Source organism: Phasianus colchicus, chromosome 18, assembly GCF_987193195.1.
Source record: "Phasianus colchicus chromosome 18, bPhaCol1.hap1.1, whole genome shotgun sequence".
In the NCBI taxonomy this organism is placed as follows: domain Eukaryota; kingdom Metazoa; phylum Chordata; class Aves; order Galliformes; family Phasianidae; genus Phasianus; species Phasianus colchicus.
This window is the reverse complement of record NC_143453.1, coordinates 4,866,578-4,890,053: the sequence shown is the minus strand read 5'-3', so window position 1 is coordinate 4,890,053 and position 23,476 is coordinate 4,866,578. Positions and strand designations below refer to the sequence as shown.

Here is a 23,476-nt window from a genome sequence, read left to right as displayed (position 1 = left end):
CCTCTCCATTGTACTGAAAGAAGACTTTTCCTATGGATGGGCCATCATCCTGTTATGTGGCTCTGAACTTCCTCCTGCATTGTGAGCCTCAAGTCATGGAAAGAGTAAAGTTCTTAAACTGAGGATTGTGTTGGGAATTCCAAAAACTTTCAATACAAGTTAACCAAACAAATACATCACGGTCAGATTGTTAACATCCTGGTTTAGTTTGCTGAAGCCACTATTCTTTTGAAAAAATAATGTAATCAGGAGAACTACGGATAGATATCTTGCTACTTCTTCCAGGTTCTGATATCATTCAGACCAACTGCAAAAACCTTAGCTAGAAAGCTAAGTACAAAATGCAAGACAACACATTTGTCTAAAATCCAAGGAATCTTACTATATCTGCATTTGGGAAACATTAGTTTAAAATCTAAAATGCTGAAGTTTCAGTTTCAAAAGTGCAATCTGTAAAAGGCTGTTGTAAACCTCCTACCTTAGTAGGAGGTCACCTGCCCCCTTAAGAAAAAAAACATTACCAACATGGAGCAAAGTGACTAAGGAGCTATTAATGTTAGGTTAGAACTTGTAGCATGTGTTCCAAGAAGAGAGTACAGTACATACCAGTGCCATTGCAATCTATGCAGTCAACTGTGGAGCAGCCTGGCTTATGCCACTGGCAGAGTCTAATTTGTTGCAGCTACAAGTATGCTACATTAAAACAGCTCTACAATTACCTGATAGCCTTCTGTTTTTTTCTGGCACCATTTCAGCAAGGCATTTCTCTTCGATCCTCCATATTCTCTTGCAAGGGCAGACAAAGGATCTTTCCTTTCTTCCCTAGGAATGAGGGAGAAGTGCAACTTATAACTAATTATTTATCTTTCACAACAGACCCACATATTACAAAAGCTAAAAAAAACCCATCATGAATTATTGTGACTGAAAGTAGTAAGGTGCAGCATTAATAAGAACAAGAATACAGAGAGATACCTGCCAGACTTAAGAGTTACTTTGGTGAAATACTTTCATTAGCAAACCATGTCTGCTTTTCCCCCTTAAACTAAACTCCTAGGTATTTCAATGATATTATTTCCTAACAGTTTGGAAAGTAAACTTGGAATATTCTAAGTTCCAGATGAACCATTAAGCTAACTCAAGTGACTTTATTTTGTATTTAGAAATAGAATAAACTGATGTTATCTCTTCTGCACCTCATGGCTGATTACAAGTGTCACCTTGAAGCAACAAGTTTGCATATTAGCCACATGTCATTACTAACAGAACATTTGCCTGGAATCTGGAGTTCTGAAAAAGGACAGGGGAGATCTACTTTGTTGATCTGCTACCTGATATACTGGAACAATAACGATTCACCCTTTTTAAAACATCAAAGTTCAATTCCCCAAAAACAGCCATCTGTAGTGAAGATATTGATGAAAAGACTGCTGTTATGCAACTTAGTTACTGGATGCAAAGTGTGTGAGCAGTTGCTCTTGTTTTTCACAGAATCACAGAATGTGTGAGGTTTGAAGGGACCTCTGGGTCCACATGGCACGACCTGTGCTGAGGTAGGATCATCCACAGCAAGGTGCCCAGGCCTATGTCCAGGTGGCTTCTGAAGATCTCCCAGGAGGAGACTCCACAGCCCCTCTGGGCAGCCTGGGCCTTTCCTACATTACCTGCACAGCGTGAAGTGCTTCCTGATGGCCAACCAGAACCTCCCTGACAGACAGTCCCCCCTGAACCTCCTCTTCTCCAGTCTTAACAGTTTTAACTATCTTGGCACTGACCGTTTTGTGTCATCTTCAAACTTATTGAAGGGTGCACTCTGCTCCATCACTCAGATGGTTAATGAACACAGCTAACAGAACCGGATGCAGTACAGAACCCTGAGGTATGCTGTGAGCAAATGGCTTCCAGCCAGACTTCACACCACTGAGCTGCTCACCAAACCCATTCAGAACAGCCTGGCCATGAGGATCCTGTAGGGACAGCATTAATGGCCTTACTCAAGTCCATCTCAGAGGAGGTCAAGGAAGGTCACCAAAACAAGTAAAAATGGGGCTGCATATTCCATCTACAATCAAGATAATGCAACACTATGAGAGCTTCAGCACAGAGGTTTGGGACAGTCTATTAGAACTCAAATTTAAAGCTCCCTCTCTTTACATTAAACCATACTGTTTAGCTGTGAGTGAGCTGTACAGCCTGTCTTCAGATTCCAGTAAATGCACACGGTTTATATTAAGTCCTCACAGTTAAGAAAACACTCCTGAAGGAAATAAAGTAGTGTAAGTTGTATGGAGACTATGAAAAATAGTATGACAGATAAATCCTATAAGTTAGTTTATTAGGTCAAATGAATTCCTACCCAAAGTAAGCCAATGAAGTTTCAGCTAGAACAGGGAACAGTAAACTGCAAATGTTTGTTTTAGTGAACTATAGCAATAGCTGCTTATTTTACCACAGTGTTCAGAAAAAGGTAAGGGAGAGAAACCTCCATCCCAAAACCACACAAGTCCAGCAGCAGTGTTATGAGGAGTGTTCCCAGAAGTCCATCTCTCACTGAACACACACACCACTGCAGACCACAGTGCTGCTCCTGTTGGAGAGCTGGGACTTGAAATGACACATCATCTGCCACAGTCTGCAGGCTATCATCAGTGCAAGTTTATGTTATCAGTTCACAGTTCATACACAAGTCTTTGAATCTTTTTTATTGCTGGGCTTACCTGGTCTAAATTTTGGTGTTAATACACACATAATTCACTGCTGCTGGTAAAGTAACCACAGATCCAAATTCAACTTACTTTCTGAAAGGAGAGCAGCAGCGAGGCATGTTTCAACTGATTTCAGGGAAACATTTTTATTATCCCCCCAGTTGTAAATAGCTTCACAATTTCATAATGTAATTATTACAGACTGTAATGTCTCTGAAGGCTGAGGATATAATACTACTGCTGTACAAAAACTGTCAGTTCTACATTAAACAGACCTGAGAAAATAATTGAGTCTGCCAGTTTCCCAATGTAAGAGGCAGGGCTAAGAACATACTTTACTTGCATAACATGAGGCTTAAATACTTTGAACTCCTTAACTGATAACATTGATAAATTTAAACACTTTCCTATCTGTCAAGACTTTTGTTTTTTTTATCATGCTAACAAAAAAGGGGTGCCTGGCCAGTGTTACCTAGGCTTGCATTATGACTTCATGTGTGGTACATACAACCCAGGCCCACTGACTCCAGGCTATTCAGAAGGCTTGGCAGTGTCTGGAATTAAGACCTAGTTGTGCTGCTTTTCTTCAGCCGTGATTACTAAAGTAGAAGTTAATCATGTGTTCTCCCCTGGACCAAATCACTCTGAAAGGTTTGTTCAGCATGCTGGAGCTCATTTCTTGGACTTGCCTTCACAGTATTTTGAGCAGATGTGATGTTATTATTTAGTGACATCATTTAGTTTGGTTTTCTAGTGTAGCATATAGTTCTGGTATAGAGCCTATAAGCTCTAAAAACTACACTGAGCTGCAGCAAACTTCAGAAAGCTTCACTTTCTGAAGTTCTCAAAGGTTACTGAAGATTGTTTCCTAGGAGAGGTCTGCAGTCTTCCTACCAATATTATATTCTAGATACCTGTAGACAGATAGCTGCAAAATTAAAATCTTAGTTTATCACAAAAAAGGGCTTTTACCTTATTCGACTTCTGGTTGTAGGGGTGACTGATGCTGTAGGGGAGGATGAGAGGGACAGCTGTGGTGAGGTGGTACCCATTGCCATGAGAGATGCTGGAGATGCTCCATCGGGCGCGCTGATATCCCGCTTGATTTCTTCACTACTTCTTCGAGACACTGTGTGGTAAAAAAATGTCCATGTATTTAACATTTCCAACATTAAATCTTTTGAATTCATTCCTAATCTCTAATAACCACTGCTTCAAAAACTATGAATGGAAATCCATACATGATACTAGGTTTTAACATTTACTTCACGTTTCCTATCTAAAAAGTACCAAGGATTTAGAGATCAGCTATACTGATAAAGTTTGTATCTAAAAGCAAACAAAATTTGATGAATGCACCTAACAGCATATCATTACTTGCACTGGGAGAAGGACAACGTGTTTCTCTGCCTCCTTATCTCTGTTTGAAGAAAAAACTACATTTAAAGCAGTAAAGCGTAACAGCCAGCTACTGTTTCTTGGAACATATACTTCCAAGCCAAAATTACTTCTAATGCAAGGATGACATAGGAGCTATCTGTTACATGCAACAATAAGGACCTAGAAAAGCAATTAAAAATCTGTTCAGTTTCACTTAATGTGATAGATACTGTTTTTTAACCATCAGACTTCTTTTCCATTGTTTGGTTTTTCTGTTGTATGTGAGGAAAGCTACTCCAAAAATCCAATCTATTGACAAAATCTTAATGGTGTGAACATAAAAGGTCTCTCTTGAAAAAGTAAGACAGATCTGGAAGTACATGATTGAAATAAGAGTTCCTAATTTTATTTGTCATCTAGAAAATGTGGTATTACCCGAAATAGATTTGGCACTTTCCATTGCAGGAACTCTTGGCAAAGATGCTGGTCTGCTGGTAGAAGACGTTCTCAACAAATGTTCTGCAGAAAGAAAATGAAGACAGAACACTATTTTCAAAGATGCCAGTTAAGCATAAGTGGTTAGATACGTGTTATGAATACTGCTTATCAGTGCCTGAATTTCGCTCTTTTACTGAGAGCAATAGATCCTTTTCTATATGAAAGAGAAGGCCCAAAATTTGCACATTACCAATACAGTTCACTCATGTATTATGACACATTATTAATCCTTTTACAATATGGCCTCTCTTACACATGCAGCTGCCCTGGGCTACGGTAAGGGAATTGTTAAACCAAATTCCAAGCAAGGAATCCCCGCTTAGAATGCAGCAAAAACTGCTTGATGTGTCACTCACAATGTGGACTGGCAAAGCACATTGTTTTGTCTGTTATGTGAACTCATTTTGTTGTTGTTGTTGTTTGTTAGTTTGGTTGATTTTTTGTTTGTTTTTTAAACAAAATCTTGCTTTCTTGTCTCCTCATGCAGTGGGATTCAAGAGGTATCTTAACAAACCATAGGGAAGAACTGTTCTGCCCACTGCCATTGAGTGAAATCAAACTGCAACAAAACCAATTTATGAAGCATTCAATTAGAAGTAGCAACCTTTTTGTTAACTACCCTTCTAAATAAGTATTCCTTCAGCTAACACCTTAAACTGTATGCAAATATTTACATATTCCTGTTGCTGCAGGAACACACACAAGACAGTAATTTGAGTACAAAAATCATGAAAAGGATGAATTATGATTCAAAATAAAATGCTAAACCCATTTCAATAGTTGACCAAAGAAGCATACATTCCTAATAAAGATACTTTAAAACTATATACAGTTATGAACAGGGATTCTGTCTGGCATATTCTCTGTTGGAATGTAGTCCTGATCCTGTGTTGACTGTAATAAAAACACAGAAACTATGTAAAGCACACCACTCAGTTTGTGTTCAAGCTTATGTCTACTTATGAACTCTGCAACTATTAAAGAATCCTAAACTACCTTCTTGGAAAGGCATTTCAAAATTCCTAAAAATATCAAAGTTTCTAAAATTAAAACTCCAGCTGCATTGAGCAAAACTTCAATTCGCACTGAACAAAAGCAAGAAGGAAATCTGGCACGTACAGACCATTACAAAATGTTACATGCACAAAAAGTACCCTTTATAAAGCATCAGACCTCAGGAATACCAAATTGAGAGGAAATATTCAGTCTGGAGTCATATGGGTATTATCTCAAGAAACATCTACAAAAAAAGCCTAAAACAGGCATAAATCAGAGAGCTACGCCCAACACATGATAGCCATTCATTCTCACAGGAAGAGCACATTGTGAGCAGTGCTTTTAGAGACAAAACAAAGTTCACAGAACAGTGAATTATTGGAAAACAGATAAATCAACACTCAATTTAATTCCATTCAATTTTTCATCTGGCTCCTGAAGATTCAATATTTATTAAGTTTATATTTTGTTATTCACGTGCAATACAATGCCAAGTATCATCCCAGTTTCTGTTTGGAAAAAAAAACCCAAACACAATACATCATATGGCCCCAGAGGTGAAAACAGCAGAACAAAATCATCCTGAATGTCTCACATCTTGATTTTGCAAGTGATCACAGTTTATGCACACATGAAAAACAGATTCATGTCCAGTTATCTGGACAAAAATGTGGTTTGGTTGAAAATTCACTGTGTTTGATGAAACAAGTAATAAAACCTTTTTGTTTCTTATTTTACATTAAAATATAACAAAGTCAAAATAGTTTGCTTTAGCATTATATAATACAACAATGCTTTAGATAGTAAACAATGTAAGATATAGAAAAGTAGCACTGCTAAATAAGTGTAAACAAACTCGAGTGATTACCTTGAACAGGGATTTCAGCATAGCTTGGTCTTTTGTCTGTCAGTGTAGCAAGGGGTTTAGAAGCAGAGATTGGTCCACTTATAGAGTGCCTCTGAAACAGAGAACACAGTGTTGTCAAACATAGTTTGGTATATACAAACTGAGTAAAACAGAATAAAACTTACAAAACACAACTTCTAAACATGCTTTCAAGAGGGGAAAAAAATGAAGTGGCTTTTTTCAGGTGTTTATCCTGAACTCAGCTTTAACCTTTCAGAGAAGCTTAAATGAGCTTTATCTTTGTGAGATAATAAAGCTCTGATGTTTCTCACCAAATCATGTAGTCAAGACAGATGAATCCAAAACTGTAATAGAAAAGTTCATAGTATCTATACACTGCAGCATCCTATAGCATAGGCAGGATTACAGGGCTACTTATCTAGCATTTGGAGTCTAATATCATGCTTTTGTGTTAGAAATCAAATGGAGAGCAAAGAGCTGCCAATAGCTAAGAATCCAAGTACAAAATACAGTATGAAGAATTTTATCATGTGATACATCAAAAGTCTTGTATGTATGCAACAAAGATTATTCCTTTAAACATGTAAATGAAAGTGACTGTAACCATGAGCCACACACAGCTCTCCCTATAACAGCTTCCCATGAGAATTGGTATTTCAGGTTTTCGTTACCTTTAGAGATGATTTCATCTCCTCAAGTGTTTTTTGTTTGTTTTTTTTAATAATAAAACACTGCATCACAGTGACAGCCTCTTTGTTTCTAATAAAGAAGTAAATAAAGGAAACGATAACAACAGTAAGGTGATGAGGCTGGATAACATCATGTCACTTGGCCAGCTTTGGGACTGTCACTAGGAAGGCAGAGCAGTACAGAGCTTGGTCAGGAAAGGCAGGTACACACAGAGCAGGCACACTGCTGGATCACCACAATGCTTTATCACGTTCTGAGCTTCCGGGTATCACTGAAAAACAAACATCCTTTACGGATATTGGCAGAAAATGACCACATTACTCAACTGATAGCTTGCTATATCTTGGTCCTGTCTCCTCGTTATAAAACAAAATGTTTGTTTTGCTGCTTTTTACTCCTATTGACACTGCAGACTGAGCTTAACTTCGCTGTTGCTAGTTCCTCGTTAAATATCTTACTGTTACAACTATCAGTAGTAACATACTGACTCAGGAAATGAGAGGAAAACAAACCAACTAATATGTTCATACATCAAGTTCTCCCTGGCAATACTCTGGCAGTAATAGTGCACAAGTGTCTCATGAAGAATTACTTTTCCTGAAGCATTTTACAAGTATTAGAAACATTTCTGCTCAAGTGAGCTTCTGTTGAAGCTGCAGATGAATCATTCACCATTTCACTTACATCTGATGCACAGTGAAACACGTATGGATCCTACCAATTCCTTGATAAACAGACTTTGTTTTCCTTCAACTAGAAATGTACTCAAACTTGTTTAACTGCTAAACAACAATTTGCCTTAACACTAGTGATCAAATTCCTCAACACTAAATAAAACAAGATCCAAAGTTTTCAGGAATCACATGCTTTGTAAGGCTACTCATGGAGACTCCCAATGGGACAGAAATTACTCAAGATGCTTTATAATCTGTTCTCCTGGTTTTCATTCACCCCACGCTGAGGTCTAGCAAAGTAGTACTTCAGATGAGGTGCAATGAAGAAAATTGTTCACTTAGATGTTTTTATGTAGTAGTCTCTGTATAATGTAATTACAATAAGAGATAAAATTAGGGTTATTAAGATCATCACCAGTTACTTTCCCACAGCCATTCCTGGCCTCTGTTAGCTGCCTGTTACTCTCTTCTTTTCCTTGTGTAACAAGAGTTAACAGCCCCAGAAGAGGAAAAGGCACACAAGACAGAAAAAAGAAGGAGAACAAACATCTGACACTTCAAATTTGAGGCAGAACTACGGCAAGAAGAACAAATTCCTTCAACTATTTTGCTTCAGACTCTTAATTGGTGCAATCTGCTGTTAGCTGTGACAGAAACGTGACCTCCAGCTACTATCCAGGTATCTATTTCTGACCACTCTGCACTTCAGTACGTACTTAAATGAGTACCTCAATAAGATGTTATGCCAATTTCAAAATAAGCACAGCTCTTTGCACACTAAGTAGTTACACTGTGGAAGTTTGTCACTGAATAGCCTGGAGCCTGAAAGCTTCTTGCATGCTCAAAACAGAAGTGGACATTCACTGGTGAGCAGGGAATCTGAAACCACATCTGCTTCTTTCAACTACAAAATTGAAAAAGAAAGTACCTGGGGAAACCAGCAGTTATAATTCTCCATCCTTATAAACCCTTCCATGAAACTGCTTTGCCACTTGTGGGTTAAGTTTTACTGTGTTTTACATTCTGAAAAGCAATGTGTTTATGTATGTTTTTCCCAACTGTTTTGCAATATTGTTAAGGTCTGGTATACAACCACTAAGCTTTACTATGGGCTCAGACCCAAAGCTAGAACAGGGTTTTTGGCTGGTTGTTTTCCATTTCTCAGTAAGTGCCAACTCTAGTATTTCCTGTGACAGCTTTTAAAAGTATCTGATAATAAGCACTGCAACAGTCATATAGAGAACAACCCTTCTACCTTTACTCAAGATCTTAAACCACAGATTAGTTCTGTAAGGTGAGAGATTCTATAGATCAACTCATACAGCAACCACTTATAAAAAGACTGCTTTACAATTTCAAGAGAACAAAAAAACAAAAAACACAAAAATTTCCTCTTTTTACAAGAGAACAGAAATAAACAGAATAGAAAGGAAGACCAACAAAAACAAAGCACCTACCAGAGAATGTCACATTTAAATACTTTAGAAATTGTCATCAAGAGTGACAGACCTCAAAAAAGAAATCATTCAAGTAATACACTGAAGACAACAGGAGGATTACTGACATTAAAAGCATAAGGTGTATCAATTCGTTGGGGATTTTTTGAGAATCTGGAGCCATCTTTGTCCTTAAGTTTGTTTGCTTTTGCTGTAATCTCTTCAAGCAGCCAGTGTGACCATAAAAACAGCAGCTATCTATCAAGCTGAGCATTAATGTATTGATGATACATTCTTTAGTGTAGTGTTGTCTCCTTTACCTAGACTCCTAGAGCAGCTGAACACGTGGACAAAGCTTCAAAGGAGACATAACAGAACACACAGCATAGTCAGCAACTGGACAAAACTCTGAGCCAGTACAAAATGAACAAAGATAATCAATTTACAATGACTTCATTCCTCTCTGGTCAGTAATAAAAGTATTACCAGACCTGTATTAAAATGTATCCCACGCAACATGGGATACATTTATACTGATGACTGCTGACAAACTGCACAGATCTCAGTCCACTTCCCAAAGGAGGTAACTGCTGCTTCCATGCAAGGCACAAGACTAAGAACTGATAAACAGCGAGTCCAAAATTAGGGAATGTTAGATAGTTTTCCTCTCATACTCCTCAGCAGCACAGGAATCATAAGAATTTTTAACAGTTATCAATAACTTTCAAATTTTGTTGTCATATCTTGTATATACAATAGGGTTTGCCATACAGGACTCTCTAGGGAAGCACAGGGTAGGGTAGAGCGTTCTGCAATTTTTCTTTAATTGCAATGCTTAAACAGACATCACACAAATGGGACACATAACAAAACATACCTAAGTTATGATAACGCCCCTAACAAGAAAATAAGCTTTTAAGGAGATATCTTCACATGGACCTGAGCACTGGGGATAAAGAAGGAAGAGACTAGTCTGTATCTGAGCAAAACCACAACATTTTTTCATTTCTCAAATACAGCTGCCTAAGTGCCATTTTCTCAGAGGTCTCCTTGAGGGAAATATGCTTTCATTAGAATGAACATTTTAGTAGCTACTTACTTGCAGCATCATTTTATCATTATGTCCCCATAAAGGCAACTAACATTTGATATATTACTGCTTGTAGGTTCACGTGCTCTTCTTCACAAAGAATTAAATGCAGCCATAAAATACGTACCTGCATAGGGGATACAGCAGCAGCTGGGGGTGTCTTCATGGGACTCGGGCTCAGAGGAGTGCGAGGAATGGTGGCAGCAGCAGGGCTTGGAACTGGAAGAAACACAGCAAGGAAGCCATCAGGAGCACTGCCCCATTTTCAATGAACAAGCAGACTGGTTGCATGTAGCAAACTCTCCATCTGTTTTATTCTCCTAATTCTACAAGATCACATCTTGAAAAATTTCAGGTAGCAACTGCCTGCAAAACCACTTAGAAGTATGCCATCACTTCTCCACAGTTACATTCATTTTCTGTATTGAATATCTCAGTCACAGTAAAAACATTTCTAAGTTTACTAATATTGCAATATTGATAATATAATCTACTTTCAGCCAAGCCTTTCTGCATCAAAAACTTAGTGACACTATCAAAAATGAAACTTAAGGCCAAAAGGCTTGTGGCACATAAAATATTTCCTTCACCATTTCAAATGTAGTCAAACCTAAAATTAATTTCCCATTTTAGGGTAATTTCTTGGATTCTTTATTCTGCTTATCTATAGAGGACAACAGTGTCTGTTTTCACAACCAGAAAATTACAGTGAATATTGTCTCAACAGTGAAATCCCTCTCATCTCAAAAGATATCCTTTATTTATTTAATGGTGAAACTGGTTGGAGCTTGTTTTTAACTTTCATTAGCACTGACTGCAAGCACATAAGTTATAAAATGAAACAAACTCAGTTCTAGCTATTGCACGGATTTAAGAATGCTTAATTCAGCAGGTAAGTTCACAGCTTAACAGAAAGGCTGAAGTCAGCTGTGCTTCCATTCCAGGTACAATTATGTCATGTGAGTTTATGTATTTCCAATACGAGGCAGCGCTGAATCAAAGTGTGTAACATATGAATCACTGGCAATTTGACAGAGAAGGAAAAATAAGGATAAAAAACGATGCTTGCCCTCAACCACTGGGAATAACCTGTTGTGCAATCTAATTTAGGTTGATTTGTTTCAGCTATCACTTATAAATCATGATGGCACAATAAAACAACTTATCTGTGAATTAGCTAAGCCATTACAAGTATTCATGTCTACGCATCCAAAATCATAACTTGGCACTGGCTGCACATAGTTACCTTGGGAGGCACTGTCAAAGGACTTGATGAGTGTTTTGACAGTTGGAGTTGGCTCTGAGGAAGTGGATGATCTGCGGCTCAGGCCCATTCCCTGTCTCAGAGCTGCCAAATCTCTCTCTACAGCATTCATGTAATTGTACACTCGCCCGCGTTCCTCTTCCTGCCTGAAATCAATATGCAGCTGTTTAAGGCATATAAAGCCACCTAACATACAAAGTGTTAAAACAGGAACATAAATTTGAAGTCAAATTAAAATCTATAGAGAAAAGAATTAGTTATTAACCCAGTTTTCTTTCCACTGTGATTTAGGAACAGATCATCATCCTACATTATCAATTTAAGTCAGCAAGAGAGCTTAAACACCAGACAAAAAGTCTATCAAATCAATACTCCATTTAAGGCTTAATTTCTGTTAATTTCTGTTCCTCTCACATATACAAACATGCACACATGCATATGTGTATTGAAAATTTAAGGCTCAAAAATTTCACCATTTCACATGAAAATAATCAGCTCAGAAATAATTATGAGTGGAAAGAAAACAGGACAAGATAAATGCAGAAGAATCACAGAATTGCCAGGGTTGGAAGGGACCACAAGGATCATGAATCTCCAACCCCCCTGCCACATGCAGGGAAGGTTTCTTCTCGTGTAAAACAACATCTGTATTTATCATAGCAAAAGCCCTGGCTACTAAGGGGAAGCACTCATGATGCACAGAAAAGTTGACACTGCTTATTTTCCATACTGAGGGTAGATAATCAAGTCCAGACATTAACTGGGAAAAAGCCTCTATGAGAAACAGGTTTATACCAAAGTGCCAAACTATTCTTGGAAGAGAAGTATATAAAAGAGAAATAACTTTTTCATCTCCATTTACCCACATTACTCCTGAAAGTCTGCATAAGGCAACTTGTTTACAGTGAAAGGAAGAATTTACAGCTTCCAGAGTCTCAATAACACATACTGAGTTTTCAAAATCATATCTCCCCCCACAAAACAGACAATATTCCTATTGCCTCTTGCATACTTGCGTGACTTGATTTCCTCCAACTCTTTAGTGAGCTTCTCATTTTTTTCCTGAGCTTCATGTAATCTTCGCTTTAGGTCTCCTATCTCTTCCTGGGCCTCAGACTTTATATCATTTGCTATAACCACTGCAGTCTGGAGATCAGCTTGGAACTGACGCCATTCTGCTGACTCCTCCTATAAGCAAATAAAACGTTAAACTGAAAGCAGCAGCAAGAATTTTGATGTAAAAAAAAAAAAAAAAAAAAAAAGTTATGCATATTATTCATATTTTCCCCATGTTACTACAACAAACAATTTTCAGGAGTGATTAAGGCACTCACCACTGGCACTGTGCATAACCTAACTTACATTCAACAGGTTTTGCTAGAAACAACTTCGAAGGTCAAAAATTTATTTCCCAGAAAGAAATACTATTCATACTATTGCAAATGTATGTATTAAACCATACATCAGCAGACATAGGAACATGTTCACCCAAGTCCAACACCACATTTCTGGAATGCTGAGAGTTTTTCTGAATTAATCTTCAGTCTCTGTAAATTAGTAAATATATTTCCCTGTGATGCCTTGCTCTCACCAGTAACTTTAATGGCATTACATTTAATCATATTACTTTTTCCATAGTTTATTGTGTTTTTAGGTTTTCAGCCTACCCGGAGTCTCCTGTGAAGATTTTTGATCTCTCTTTCCATGTCATGCTTTTGGTCCTGAAGTTTTTTAACTGTATCTGGAAAGAAAGTAAAATTCTCTGTATCATTGTACTCAGGGCTCTACGTACTTAAGAAACAATAACTGAAACAACCCATAAATGTTTTTTAAATCTTACTCAGAGAACACTTTTGTACAATCAGAGCCATCTGGAGAAAAATAGCATTATTAGAAATAATATGACAGAAAAACTCAATAGGTACCTTCTGCTCTGTGACTGGTGGGGGAAAAGCAAAAATGAACAATTCCTGTCACAACACTAAGATGACAAAGCAGTAACAAAGAACAAATAAAAACAGTATGTACTATTTTTATTTGGTAGATGGCCAAATTAACATGGAAAGATCCTAACATGGGTACGTTCAACTGGAAGCTGCAGCTACACTAAGCCTCCTGATCAATTTCCTCCTTTGCCACAAAGCAGCTGACAGAATGCTGTGTGCCTTCAGTGGGGATAAATTTCCACTTGGGTCTGCAAGAATTGTACATTCTTGTCTATCAAGCTACTATTTGGAGTAGAAACAAGGTACGTTTACAGCAAAGGGACAAACAGTCAATGCAATTGTGTTATAAAAGAGATGGTTCCTCGATTCTGTCAGCAGCTGTACAAAAGGGTGTGCAGGGTGATCAGCACCAGCTCCTAACACGGCGTCTGACAGGCTGGCTACAGCAATTATTATTCATTTGGTACTTTATTCAATACATAAGGACAGTGTGATTGATTACTCCATTCTTATAACTAAGCAACTAATGAAGAAGAACACAGCATAAGCCTCTCATTAGCGTGTCCCTTCACTGATCCTGGACTGGAAGATGTTTCATTTCTATAAAATTGTGTATTTCCAAGAGGTAAAACTGATAGGCCAACTGATTAACTGTGTTTTAGTTGAGGTTTGTTGCCTCAAGTTCTGCTGAAAGAAACACTATCAATATGTATTGGCAACAACCTTTTCATAAAGACTGAAGGTGCATAATACACTCATTCATGCAGACAAATTGATACCATAAGGTTTCGGAGGTCTCATTTCCCAGGATGAAACACTCTCCAGGATTCTGACCTGGTTATTAGGGTTCAGGAAAAACACTGAATCAATGGTTTGCTTCAAGTCAATGTTCTACCACTACCACCTTCTCTGCAAGCAAGCCTATCACTTCAGCACTCCTTGTCTTCTGCCAAATTGCTCTTCATAACAATAAAGAGAAGCTGTGGCAGACTAAGGGGAACACAGCATTTCAAAATGTTTAAATCAAATGCAACAATGACTAAGTACACATTTAAGCCCACTTATGCTGATATGTACCTCCAAAAGCCTCAGCTAAGCTCACAAGAACATTACAATTTTTCAGGAATTCTTTCTGGTTTCTTCATCAGAAGAAATTCTTCAGTGTTGTCTCTACAGCCCCAGTTCAAAGGCTTTAAATGCCATAGCTGATTTCTGTACAAGGATGATATAATCCTCAGTGGGTCTGAAACCATGATAACCTCTCAGGCTTGCAAAAGTTGAAACAGTAAAATTAGACAGATGCTTCTGTATGAATCTCATTCTTACATGACTGCACAATTAAAGATGCATCCGACTGATCTTTAAGCTTTGAAGACAACCTTAACAGAGCAAGTCACTCAAATCACATGCTGCTGTGATACTCTCTTAAGTTCTCCCATTTTCAGCTTGTCTGCATATAAAACTTGGTTGAGATAATGTCAGCACTGAAATGGCAGCTTCAGGTGAAAATTATACAAGTTGCTCCCACTCCCCACTGTTTTTTTCCTTTAAAAATATGCTAAAAACCACCAGCAGCTAAAAAACAACAGCAGAACACCAACACAACACTGCAAATTAGGTACCTTTCAGCTGTGATGGCAAGTATAAAGAGCTTTCAGTAGCACTTTGAAATGAAATCGAGTGGATGGTGGTCGTTTTAACAAGAGATTCAAAGAATGTTTTTTGAATAAAATTTGTTCTACTACTGAAAGCAAGCTGCAGTACATCTAAAAATAACCACAAACCAGAAACTATAAATGCATCCAGAGCTAAGGTTGTATAATGCCATTGTTTTGGGCTTTTGTGAGATATGAAACGCACCATTAAGTTTTAGTATATTTATGCTTTGAAGTAAAACACAATGGTCTGAATATTCTGCAGTTACCATAAACAGTACAGAGCATTTCACAGCAGCTGTTGGAAACAGTTACCTCTGCACAAACCTCAAATCCAGCAAAGAGATTCAGAAAAACAGAACTGAAAAGAACTTGAAACTTAGAGAGACTGAGATAAGGGATTTCCCCTCTTACAGCTCAACTCCACTCTTCATATTGTGCCACCAACTGCAGGCCACAGAGCCAAGCAGTAACAACAGGCAGGGGGCAGCAGCTTCTGTGCAGCTGCTCTGTGATACAAATAATTAAAAACTAATGCTCAATTTATTTTTCCAACATTATGAGAAAAGGACAAAACATCATTTGTGAAAAGTGAGCTTGATAACTGCTGTCAAGGTCCTTTTGAAAATGAGATAATATCAAAAAGTAATTCTGACAGCCCTATAGTAGAAGTACTCATCCACTCACTGATCACCTACTCTTGTCCAAAATATGCACTGACAGAAATACTGATGAAGAGAATCGATACATTTAACACTCGTACCTTGCAGTAAGTGAACATACAACAAGTATCTTCAGGCATCAGAACATTTGACAACATACAAGTTAACCTACAAACATTAATTTTCTACAAATCACGATACAAAATCCTCCATACCAATTCATCTGTAAACTGCTGGGAAGAACAGATTTATTTTTTCCCCTCTCTTAGCCAAGATGATGACTGCACCAGCTTGGCTACCCGACTACTGAAGTCTGTCTGAAGTGGCACACGAAAAGCAGAGCACAAACGCCACCTAGTGCAAGGCTCTGCTGCAGCCCTCCTGCTCACCAACACCTCTGTGTCAATGCTCAGCCCCACACAGGCTGCTTTAGCTTGCTGTGCCTAGTGATAACAAGGAACTTATGACTTATTTCACTATTTCTTTTCCAGATTCAGTCCAGAATCACTATGGCTAAGACTCCTTATCCCACTGGTGGCACGTTCAGGTGGCACTGCCTGCAGGCCCTGCCACTCCTGGGCTGACTGCAAGAGCATACTGCGTGCCTTTAATGTCACTGATATGACATTGGAATTCCACTGTCCTTATCTAAGAGATCACTGTCTTTTTTCAGGCACTCATATTCATATAATAACTGCTAAAATGTCATAACTGAATATTCCAATAGCTGTGAAACATGTTTCATTGCATGATCCTTAAACTACTTCCTAGAATTAGGAAAGCCTGCAATGAAGCATGCCCCAAGCAGTCAGGCTGGAGCATCGCGTGATCCTACGTGACTTTTTAGTGTAGTGGCTCATCAACACTGGATGCAAACTCATCAGCTCATAAATGAAGCATCTTCCTCCTAATTGTAAAGTCTCTCTTCTGCGATTTCATTAAGAGAGAATTTTCTGCCATTTAACACCTGCCATTTATCTGTCGTCTCACCACCACTCTCAATTAGCTGGCAAGTTCGTCATTAGGCAAGCTCTCTCACATTCTCTTAAATTCTCCCATATTTGACACTGGATAAATGAGAGATTGCCATATTTTAAAAGCTTAGGGAAAAAAAAAAAAAAAGCTTTTATTGCTCTTTATTGCATTTAGTTACTTAGGCTAAAAAAACCACCATTCCCCTGACTAGTGCTTACATAAACCTGCAACACATCTCCACATTTAAAAGCATAGTATTTGGTAGAAAAACAGATCTGACCACAGGTCTGATCAACAGAAGAGAACTTAGTAGTAAGATGTACGTTTCTGTGATTTCAATACAAATTATTAAAATTCTGTGTTACATGTTGTATACACTCCCACAATTCTTCCTGTGCAATCCCTCCTTATGGTCGCTAGATGCCACTCTCCAGATGCTCGTTTCCTCCAGAAGTAACCACACCAAACAGCCCAGCTGACTTTTCAGAACTATTTCTGCAGAGATGAGTAACAGACTACAGCAATTTTTGTTGAAAATCTCAGCACCAATAGAATTTTTTCCACCAGCATGTTTACCAGTTTAACTGTTACAGCAGGAACATTCATACAAAATGTCTGTCAAAATGACACGCCCTATTCCCAAGGCAGAAGCATCCAAAAATTAGAGCTGCCTTGTAATTAGGTATTACTAAATAAACACCTAAACAGTTATTTGACTGTATGAATGGATTTCAGTTAAGACAAAGAAAAACATGCAGGTAGAGAAGAGTTCATCTTTTGCAGTGTTTGTTATAAAATGACTTCAGGAACAACATCAGAGCTGCTGCCCACACACCTGACCTCCCATTCCTGAATACGTTCCTTTGGCTTGAGCACAGAAAAGAGGAGGAAAAAGAATAAAAAGCTAAGGCAGTTTTGTAAAGTGAAACAGCAATTGTCTTGCAAGATAAGGAAACACTGCTTGGGGAAACTAAGCTGACACCCACATCTGAAAATACTGCTCTTCAACTGAATAAATAGTTTTGATTACTTAAACCACTATCTTTCCTTGATAGCAGACCAATTTAAAATACCTGCTACAAACATTTTACTTACAGTGAAAAGGAATAATACTTTGGCTATTCATTATTTTATTTAGAATAGTAGACATCTGAATTCCCCAAGTAGCACAGTGGAAATAACAGCTTTCAGAAGGTACAGCTGCCCAAGCTCTTGTTCAGATGGAGACTAATTGCAGAATTCCAGCCTGTGGTAGGAATGTCTGAGCAGGTCTCAGAGATCAGAGAGGGAACGTAGGCACAGACAGATAGGTGAGTGTACAGTAAATATGAATTTCATTACAGCCTCCAACCATTTCTTGTACAGTGAGTCAACAGAGGGAAGAAATCATCAGTTATTCACATTCTCAAGCTATCAGGTAAACCCTGGGATTCAGGTACTTGAAAAAGAGAGCATTATTTAAAAAATAAAAATAAAAAAATCAATCACCCAGTTTCCAAAATACAGAAGTAGCACACTATTATTAAGTCTGCAATTACATGTTTTCCTACTTTAAAAAAAAAAAAAACCTTGAAAACAGTATTATCAGATTTCAGATTTATTCTCAATTCACGGGTTTTGGTTCACACACCAACTGACACTGGGACTGGAAAATCTGGCTTTTTTTTTCCTTAACATTATAAGGGTGACTTGAACTCAGACAAATGAAAGACAAATGGGAATATTTTCACTGTTTCAGTGTTCTGCTTCATAAGTTCTTAAATTATCATTACCCTTCCACTAACAGCACATAAGACTTACTCTCCAAATCAGATATGATGAGATTGTCATGAAGCTTCACAGCACGATGCTGCTCTACTTCATCCTCCAACTCAAAGATAGTTTCTTTCATGTCACTTCTCTCAGTTTCTTTCTCATCTAGCTCTGCCCGAAGTTTTTCTAGAGTCACATTAAGATCCTCTATTTGTTTCTTGGCTTCTTCTTGGAATACTCTGTATTCATCTTCAACCTGAAAAAGAAACACGTGTCATAACTGAACTGAATTCCTTTAAAGATACACTTCTAGTTTTCTAGCTAGCATACCTGCAATTTATTTTTGGAACATAGGAAAGGGCATGGGCCAAGAAGTTAAACATAAGCCTCTAAAACTGTACGTGCAACTAATTCTCTGTGCCAGAGTCAAGCTCTTTTCTCTCTAGCTGAACAAATGAGCTTCCCTCAGCTACTCCAGCAGCAGAATCCTGTACTCAGGGAAAGCAGTAAGAACCACAGTACTCAGGTTTCAAGAGCAGCTGATGCAACTTAACATCTAGCTGCTATGGAAATGGGGGAAAAGTCTTCATCCTTTCTTTATCTTGCCAAAAGAAGTCCGTTCTCTCTTGTGCATCAATATCAATGCTTGCTGGTTCCTTAACCTAGTAGCAAGACTCATATTTGTTTGCATGTGATGTGTCAGTGATTTGAAGCAGTTCCCAGAAAAGTCTTAGAAGCTACTGATCTGCTTAATTGAAAAAAACTCCCGACAGGGAAAGGAAAAGGCAGTAGACCTCTTTTCAGGAACAGCAAGACCATTTTATCCCGCCTCATGAAACTGCAGCTTAAATAACAAGCTGAGATCAGAGGCTCTTTAACATTCACTCCCATGCCCAACAGCAAAAAACAAGGTCATGGCTTAGGGCGGGTCAGCACAGGCACCAATTTTAATCCCTGCCTTAAATTACCTGCTTCAGTATTTATTTATTTATCTTAATAGCACTACCCAACTTTAATTATTAAAATTTTATTTTAATTTTTTTTAAATCTCTAATTAAGATTAATTCTAACTGGCTATTGATCTGCAATTAGCATATAGCTCAGACAACATATCTGACAAACTTTCTTATCAGGAAAACTTATCTTCAAATGGATAATGGCTAGGACATTTTATCTAGATAAGTTAGTTTCATTTAAGTCACAATAGATGTTCTAGAACTGCAACATTTGGATCCAAAACACAATTAACACACATGCTGCTCCTGGATGGATCATTAGTAAAAACCTTCATGTGTTTGCCATATTTAATGATTTTTTAAAAGCTTAAATTTTCTTTTTTCACTCAAAACTAAAACCTTTAGCTAGCAAATTAAATTACATGGAACACTTCCCCTACGAGGACAGGCTGAGAAAGCAGGGGCTGCTCAGCCTCGAGAAGGGAAGGCTCCTGGGGGACCTGACAGCAGGTTTGCAGATGTTTTCAATATCTGTAAGAGGCAGTAAGAAGGAAGGGGACAGCCTCTTTAGTAGGGACTGCTGTGATAGGACAAGGAGAGAGAGTTTCAGACTAAAGGAGGGGAGATTTAGACTGGATATAAGGAAGAAGTTTTTCACAATATGGGTGGTGAGACACTGGCACAGGGCACCCAGAGGAAGCAGAAGCCCCATTCTTGAAGATATTCAAGGTTAGGCTGGATTGGGCTCTGAGCATCTGACCAAGCTGCAGAAGTCCTTGCTCACTGCAGGGAATTTTGACTAGATGACCTTACGGGCCCCTTCCAATTCAAATGCCTTCCCTATAATTCTGTGATTCTATGATATACTGCTTTAAAAAAGCCTGCAGCACTTTCATAACAAAACTGAAGAAAGCCATTCATCCTAACCTTACCACAATCCGGTTAGTCTCGTAATTAATCCTTTATTTCTGAAAGAACTGCAATGACCAACAGTGAATGTCTTGATATAGAAGTGATGTTAAAAACACAGCAAATGTAAACACTACCTTAGCAATGGCATCTTGCAATCGATTGGCATCATTGCGAGTGTGCGCCAGCTCCTCCTGCAGACTGCTGGCCAGTGTCTCTGCTTTTTCTTTATCCAGCCTGACACTCTCTAGCAAATCTTGTATATCTGATTTGTCTCCAGAGTTGTGTATCGAATACAACTCAGCCACCTTCTGCTTCTCGTGCTCTAACTGAGCTTTCAGCCTGTTCATCTCTATCTGGTCGCTTGCTACAGTGGCTTTGTACTCCTCTAAGGTCGATGCTATTGCCGTTTTGCTTTTCTGTTCTGACTCGATGATCCGTTCCATGTGGTGATTGCGTTCTTTCAATGCCCCTATCATTTCTTGGGCCTCCTTATTGTCTTGTTCTGCCATCTTCAAAGTGTTGCTCAAGTGCTGCTGAACACCTAACAGCTGCTCCCGCTCAAACCGGGCGTTCTCTGCAAGGTCCATGTAACGCTGCTCCAACTCCATGTAGCGACCACTTTTCATATCTTCATCAATTACGTAGGAAATATGGTGTTCATCTAAAAGAGACCGAAAATACTCTATCTGACGGCTGAAATGTTCCAACTTATCACTTTGCTGGCACAAAGATTCCATCAGGATTACTTTTTCCTCTCCAAGTCTTTCGTTCTCGCTGTTTAGCTCCTGCGTTATTTGCTGCAGATCTGCAAGCTCTTGAAGCGTGGCCTGGAGCTCTTCTGCTGTGCTGTGCTGGTTCTCTTCCATCTGATGTATCCGTTCTGTCAGACAAGCTACGGACACTTCGCTCGCGTTGCCACTGCTTCCTTTTCTAGATCTTTCTATACTTGGTACGCCTTCAGACTCTGAAGATGATGGAGCATCTAAAGCATCATCACTCGATGTCAGTGGCTGATAAACTTCACTGCACTCGCTATCTAAATTATCCATGGAGTTACTATGCTGGTTGTCCATCAAAGTGTGTTCATCCTGACTTAGCAAATCTTCCATCGATCCAGGAGCAGAACCTTCCACAGAAGATGTCAGAGTACCACCGCCATCACTGTGGTTGCCAGCTGTAATCTCCGGACTCAAAGACTGATAGCCAAAGAGTTTCTCAGAGTTGTCCAGCCTTTGTTCCAAAGAGAAGCCTAATGCATTTAGTCTGTCTTTTAACATTCGGTTCTCATTCTTCAGCTGGTTGAGCTCTTCTCGGATGGCAGTGTTTTGTTCCTGTAACTGTAGCAACGTAGACTCTACATCAGTTGGCTGATGGACAACAATGGCTTCTTTTTCTTCAGATTTTTCATCACCTTCAACTTGGTCTTCATTAAGTCCCAACTGAGCACGCATGTCCCTTAGTTCGTTTCTCAGATGCAAGATTTCCACATCTTTAGTTTTTGCTAATGTCAGAAGATCATTCACCTTTGCTTCCAATGCAGCTTTGTCACTGATCTGATTGTCTGATTTGGACTTGCTCATCCGAATATCCGATTCTGGATTGGTGCGACTGCGGGAACGTTTTGCCAGTACTGTGTCATTGCTGCCCTGTCCAGCCAGAGGCAGCTTTTTACTCTGGCTTAAGCGGGAACGATCACGTATTCTCTCCCTAGAAGAGCTCGATTCTTTAGTTCCAGATGAAGTGCTACGCTTAGCTGTGGAACCTGGATGGTTTTTGAAAGTTAGGAATACTCATTTAAAATACAGCATTTGTAACGTAAGACTGTGTATTTTTTAGCCGTACAATGGCTGATTTTCTAAACTATGCTGGCAAACACATCCCATAAAATAAATTTACAGTTAATATTTAAATAAACCTACTTATGAGGTAGAGCAGTTGTGTTTTATTTGACGCATGCTTTTCAACTGCTATACTGCTGCAGTATTTTGAACCTCAAATCTTAGTTTAACCGTAACATTTGCACATTTCTTTTTTTCTGTATTTAAAAGCTTCTGGCAAACTGTACAAATACGAAAGCAGTGCTTTCCTGCAAGTTCAAATTTAACTCTTTTCAGTAGATTTGAATGCAAGCATTTAAGTGATGAATTGTGTATTACGATTAATAAAATATTAGGATACTTTCTACTCTATTTTCATCACATTTCATACAGGCATAGATGAATTATTGCTATTTTATTCCTAGATGATTTACAGCTTTGCAAGCATTACCGAATCCAAAACACAGTGAAGAAGGCAAGATGTATTTCCATCTGTATTGGGAGCACATTAAATAATTCTGAACTTTTCTGAACAGTTTATGAAAGCTCTCTTACTTCTTTACTAAAAAAAAAAAAGCACATTGACTGTAACAAGCAATCACATCTTAAAGTTTTAACATTTGCAGCCTGAATCTTCTAAATATAAATTAAACCATAACTCTCCAGATTAACTACATGATCTAGTATTATATAGTACTTATATAAGCAGTACTATTAGAAGAAGCAGCCTCCAAAAAGGCAATTGCACTATTACAAAACATGTAAAGAGGATCAAGGCCAAAGCACAGAAGATATTTTATTTGACCACGGTCTTACCAGCCACTTCCTAAGGCAGTCTGCATCTACACTACATGGTAGAAAAATAAAATTCTGCCCAATTATTGTCTTCAAGAACCAGTATATCCATCTACCTGCAACAGTTTTAGGTTTATTTTCCAGAGTGTTCATGGTTGCCCCTGTAGCTGAAGACACTGTTGATGCACACGTGCTCTTCTTTGCCTTGACACCGTTGGTCATTGTCACTCCACCACCACTGGCCATCCCTGCTAAGAGGTCATCATTGCTCTTAGTCTGAAAGAAAGGTAAGATGCAGCTTAGAGACAGCTGGCTGACAAGTTTGCATAGCCAACATTTCTTCTGTGAAGGATTCCATCAGTTTAACAAGTACACATTTGACCAGTCCTGTGTCTGTACAAGTAT

The 23,476-nt window shown here is 38.5% G+C and overlaps 1 protein-coding gene across 4 annotated transcripts in view; it reads right to left on the bottom strand.

The window, feature by feature from the left end:
- Positions 1-23,476, bottom strand: part of SPECC1L (sperm antigen with calponin homology and coiled-coil domains 1 like) — a 78,521-nt gene that overhangs the window by 41,181 nt on the left and 13,864 nt on the right. For all 4 annotated transcript variants that reach the window (XR_016458706.1, XR_016458707.1, XM_031592309.2 and 1 more), the window contains exons 3-13: positions 23,188-23,347; positions 20,594-22,221; positions 18,640-18,847; positions 13,269-13,342; positions 12,614-12,789; positions 11,584-11,747; positions 10,465-10,556; positions 6,448-6,538; positions 4,521-4,604; positions 3,678-3,834; positions 720-822 (exon numbers count right to left, since the gene is read on the bottom strand). Coding sequence is in view for 2 of the 4 variants with exons in the window: in XM_031592309.2 (XP_031448169.1) it covers positions 720-822; positions 3,678-3,834; positions 4,521-4,604; positions 6,448-6,538; positions 10,465-10,556; positions 11,584-11,747; positions 12,614-12,789; positions 13,269-13,342; positions 18,640-18,847; positions 20,594-22,221; positions 23,188-23,347 (2,937 nt within the window). In the remaining 2 variants the exon portion in view is untranslated. The remainder of the gene's footprint in view (positions 1-719; positions 823-3,677; positions 3,835-4,520; positions 4,605-6,447; positions 6,539-10,464; positions 10,557-11,583; positions 11,748-12,613; positions 12,790-13,268; positions 13,343-18,639; positions 18,848-20,593; positions 22,222-23,187; positions 23,348-23,476) is intronic.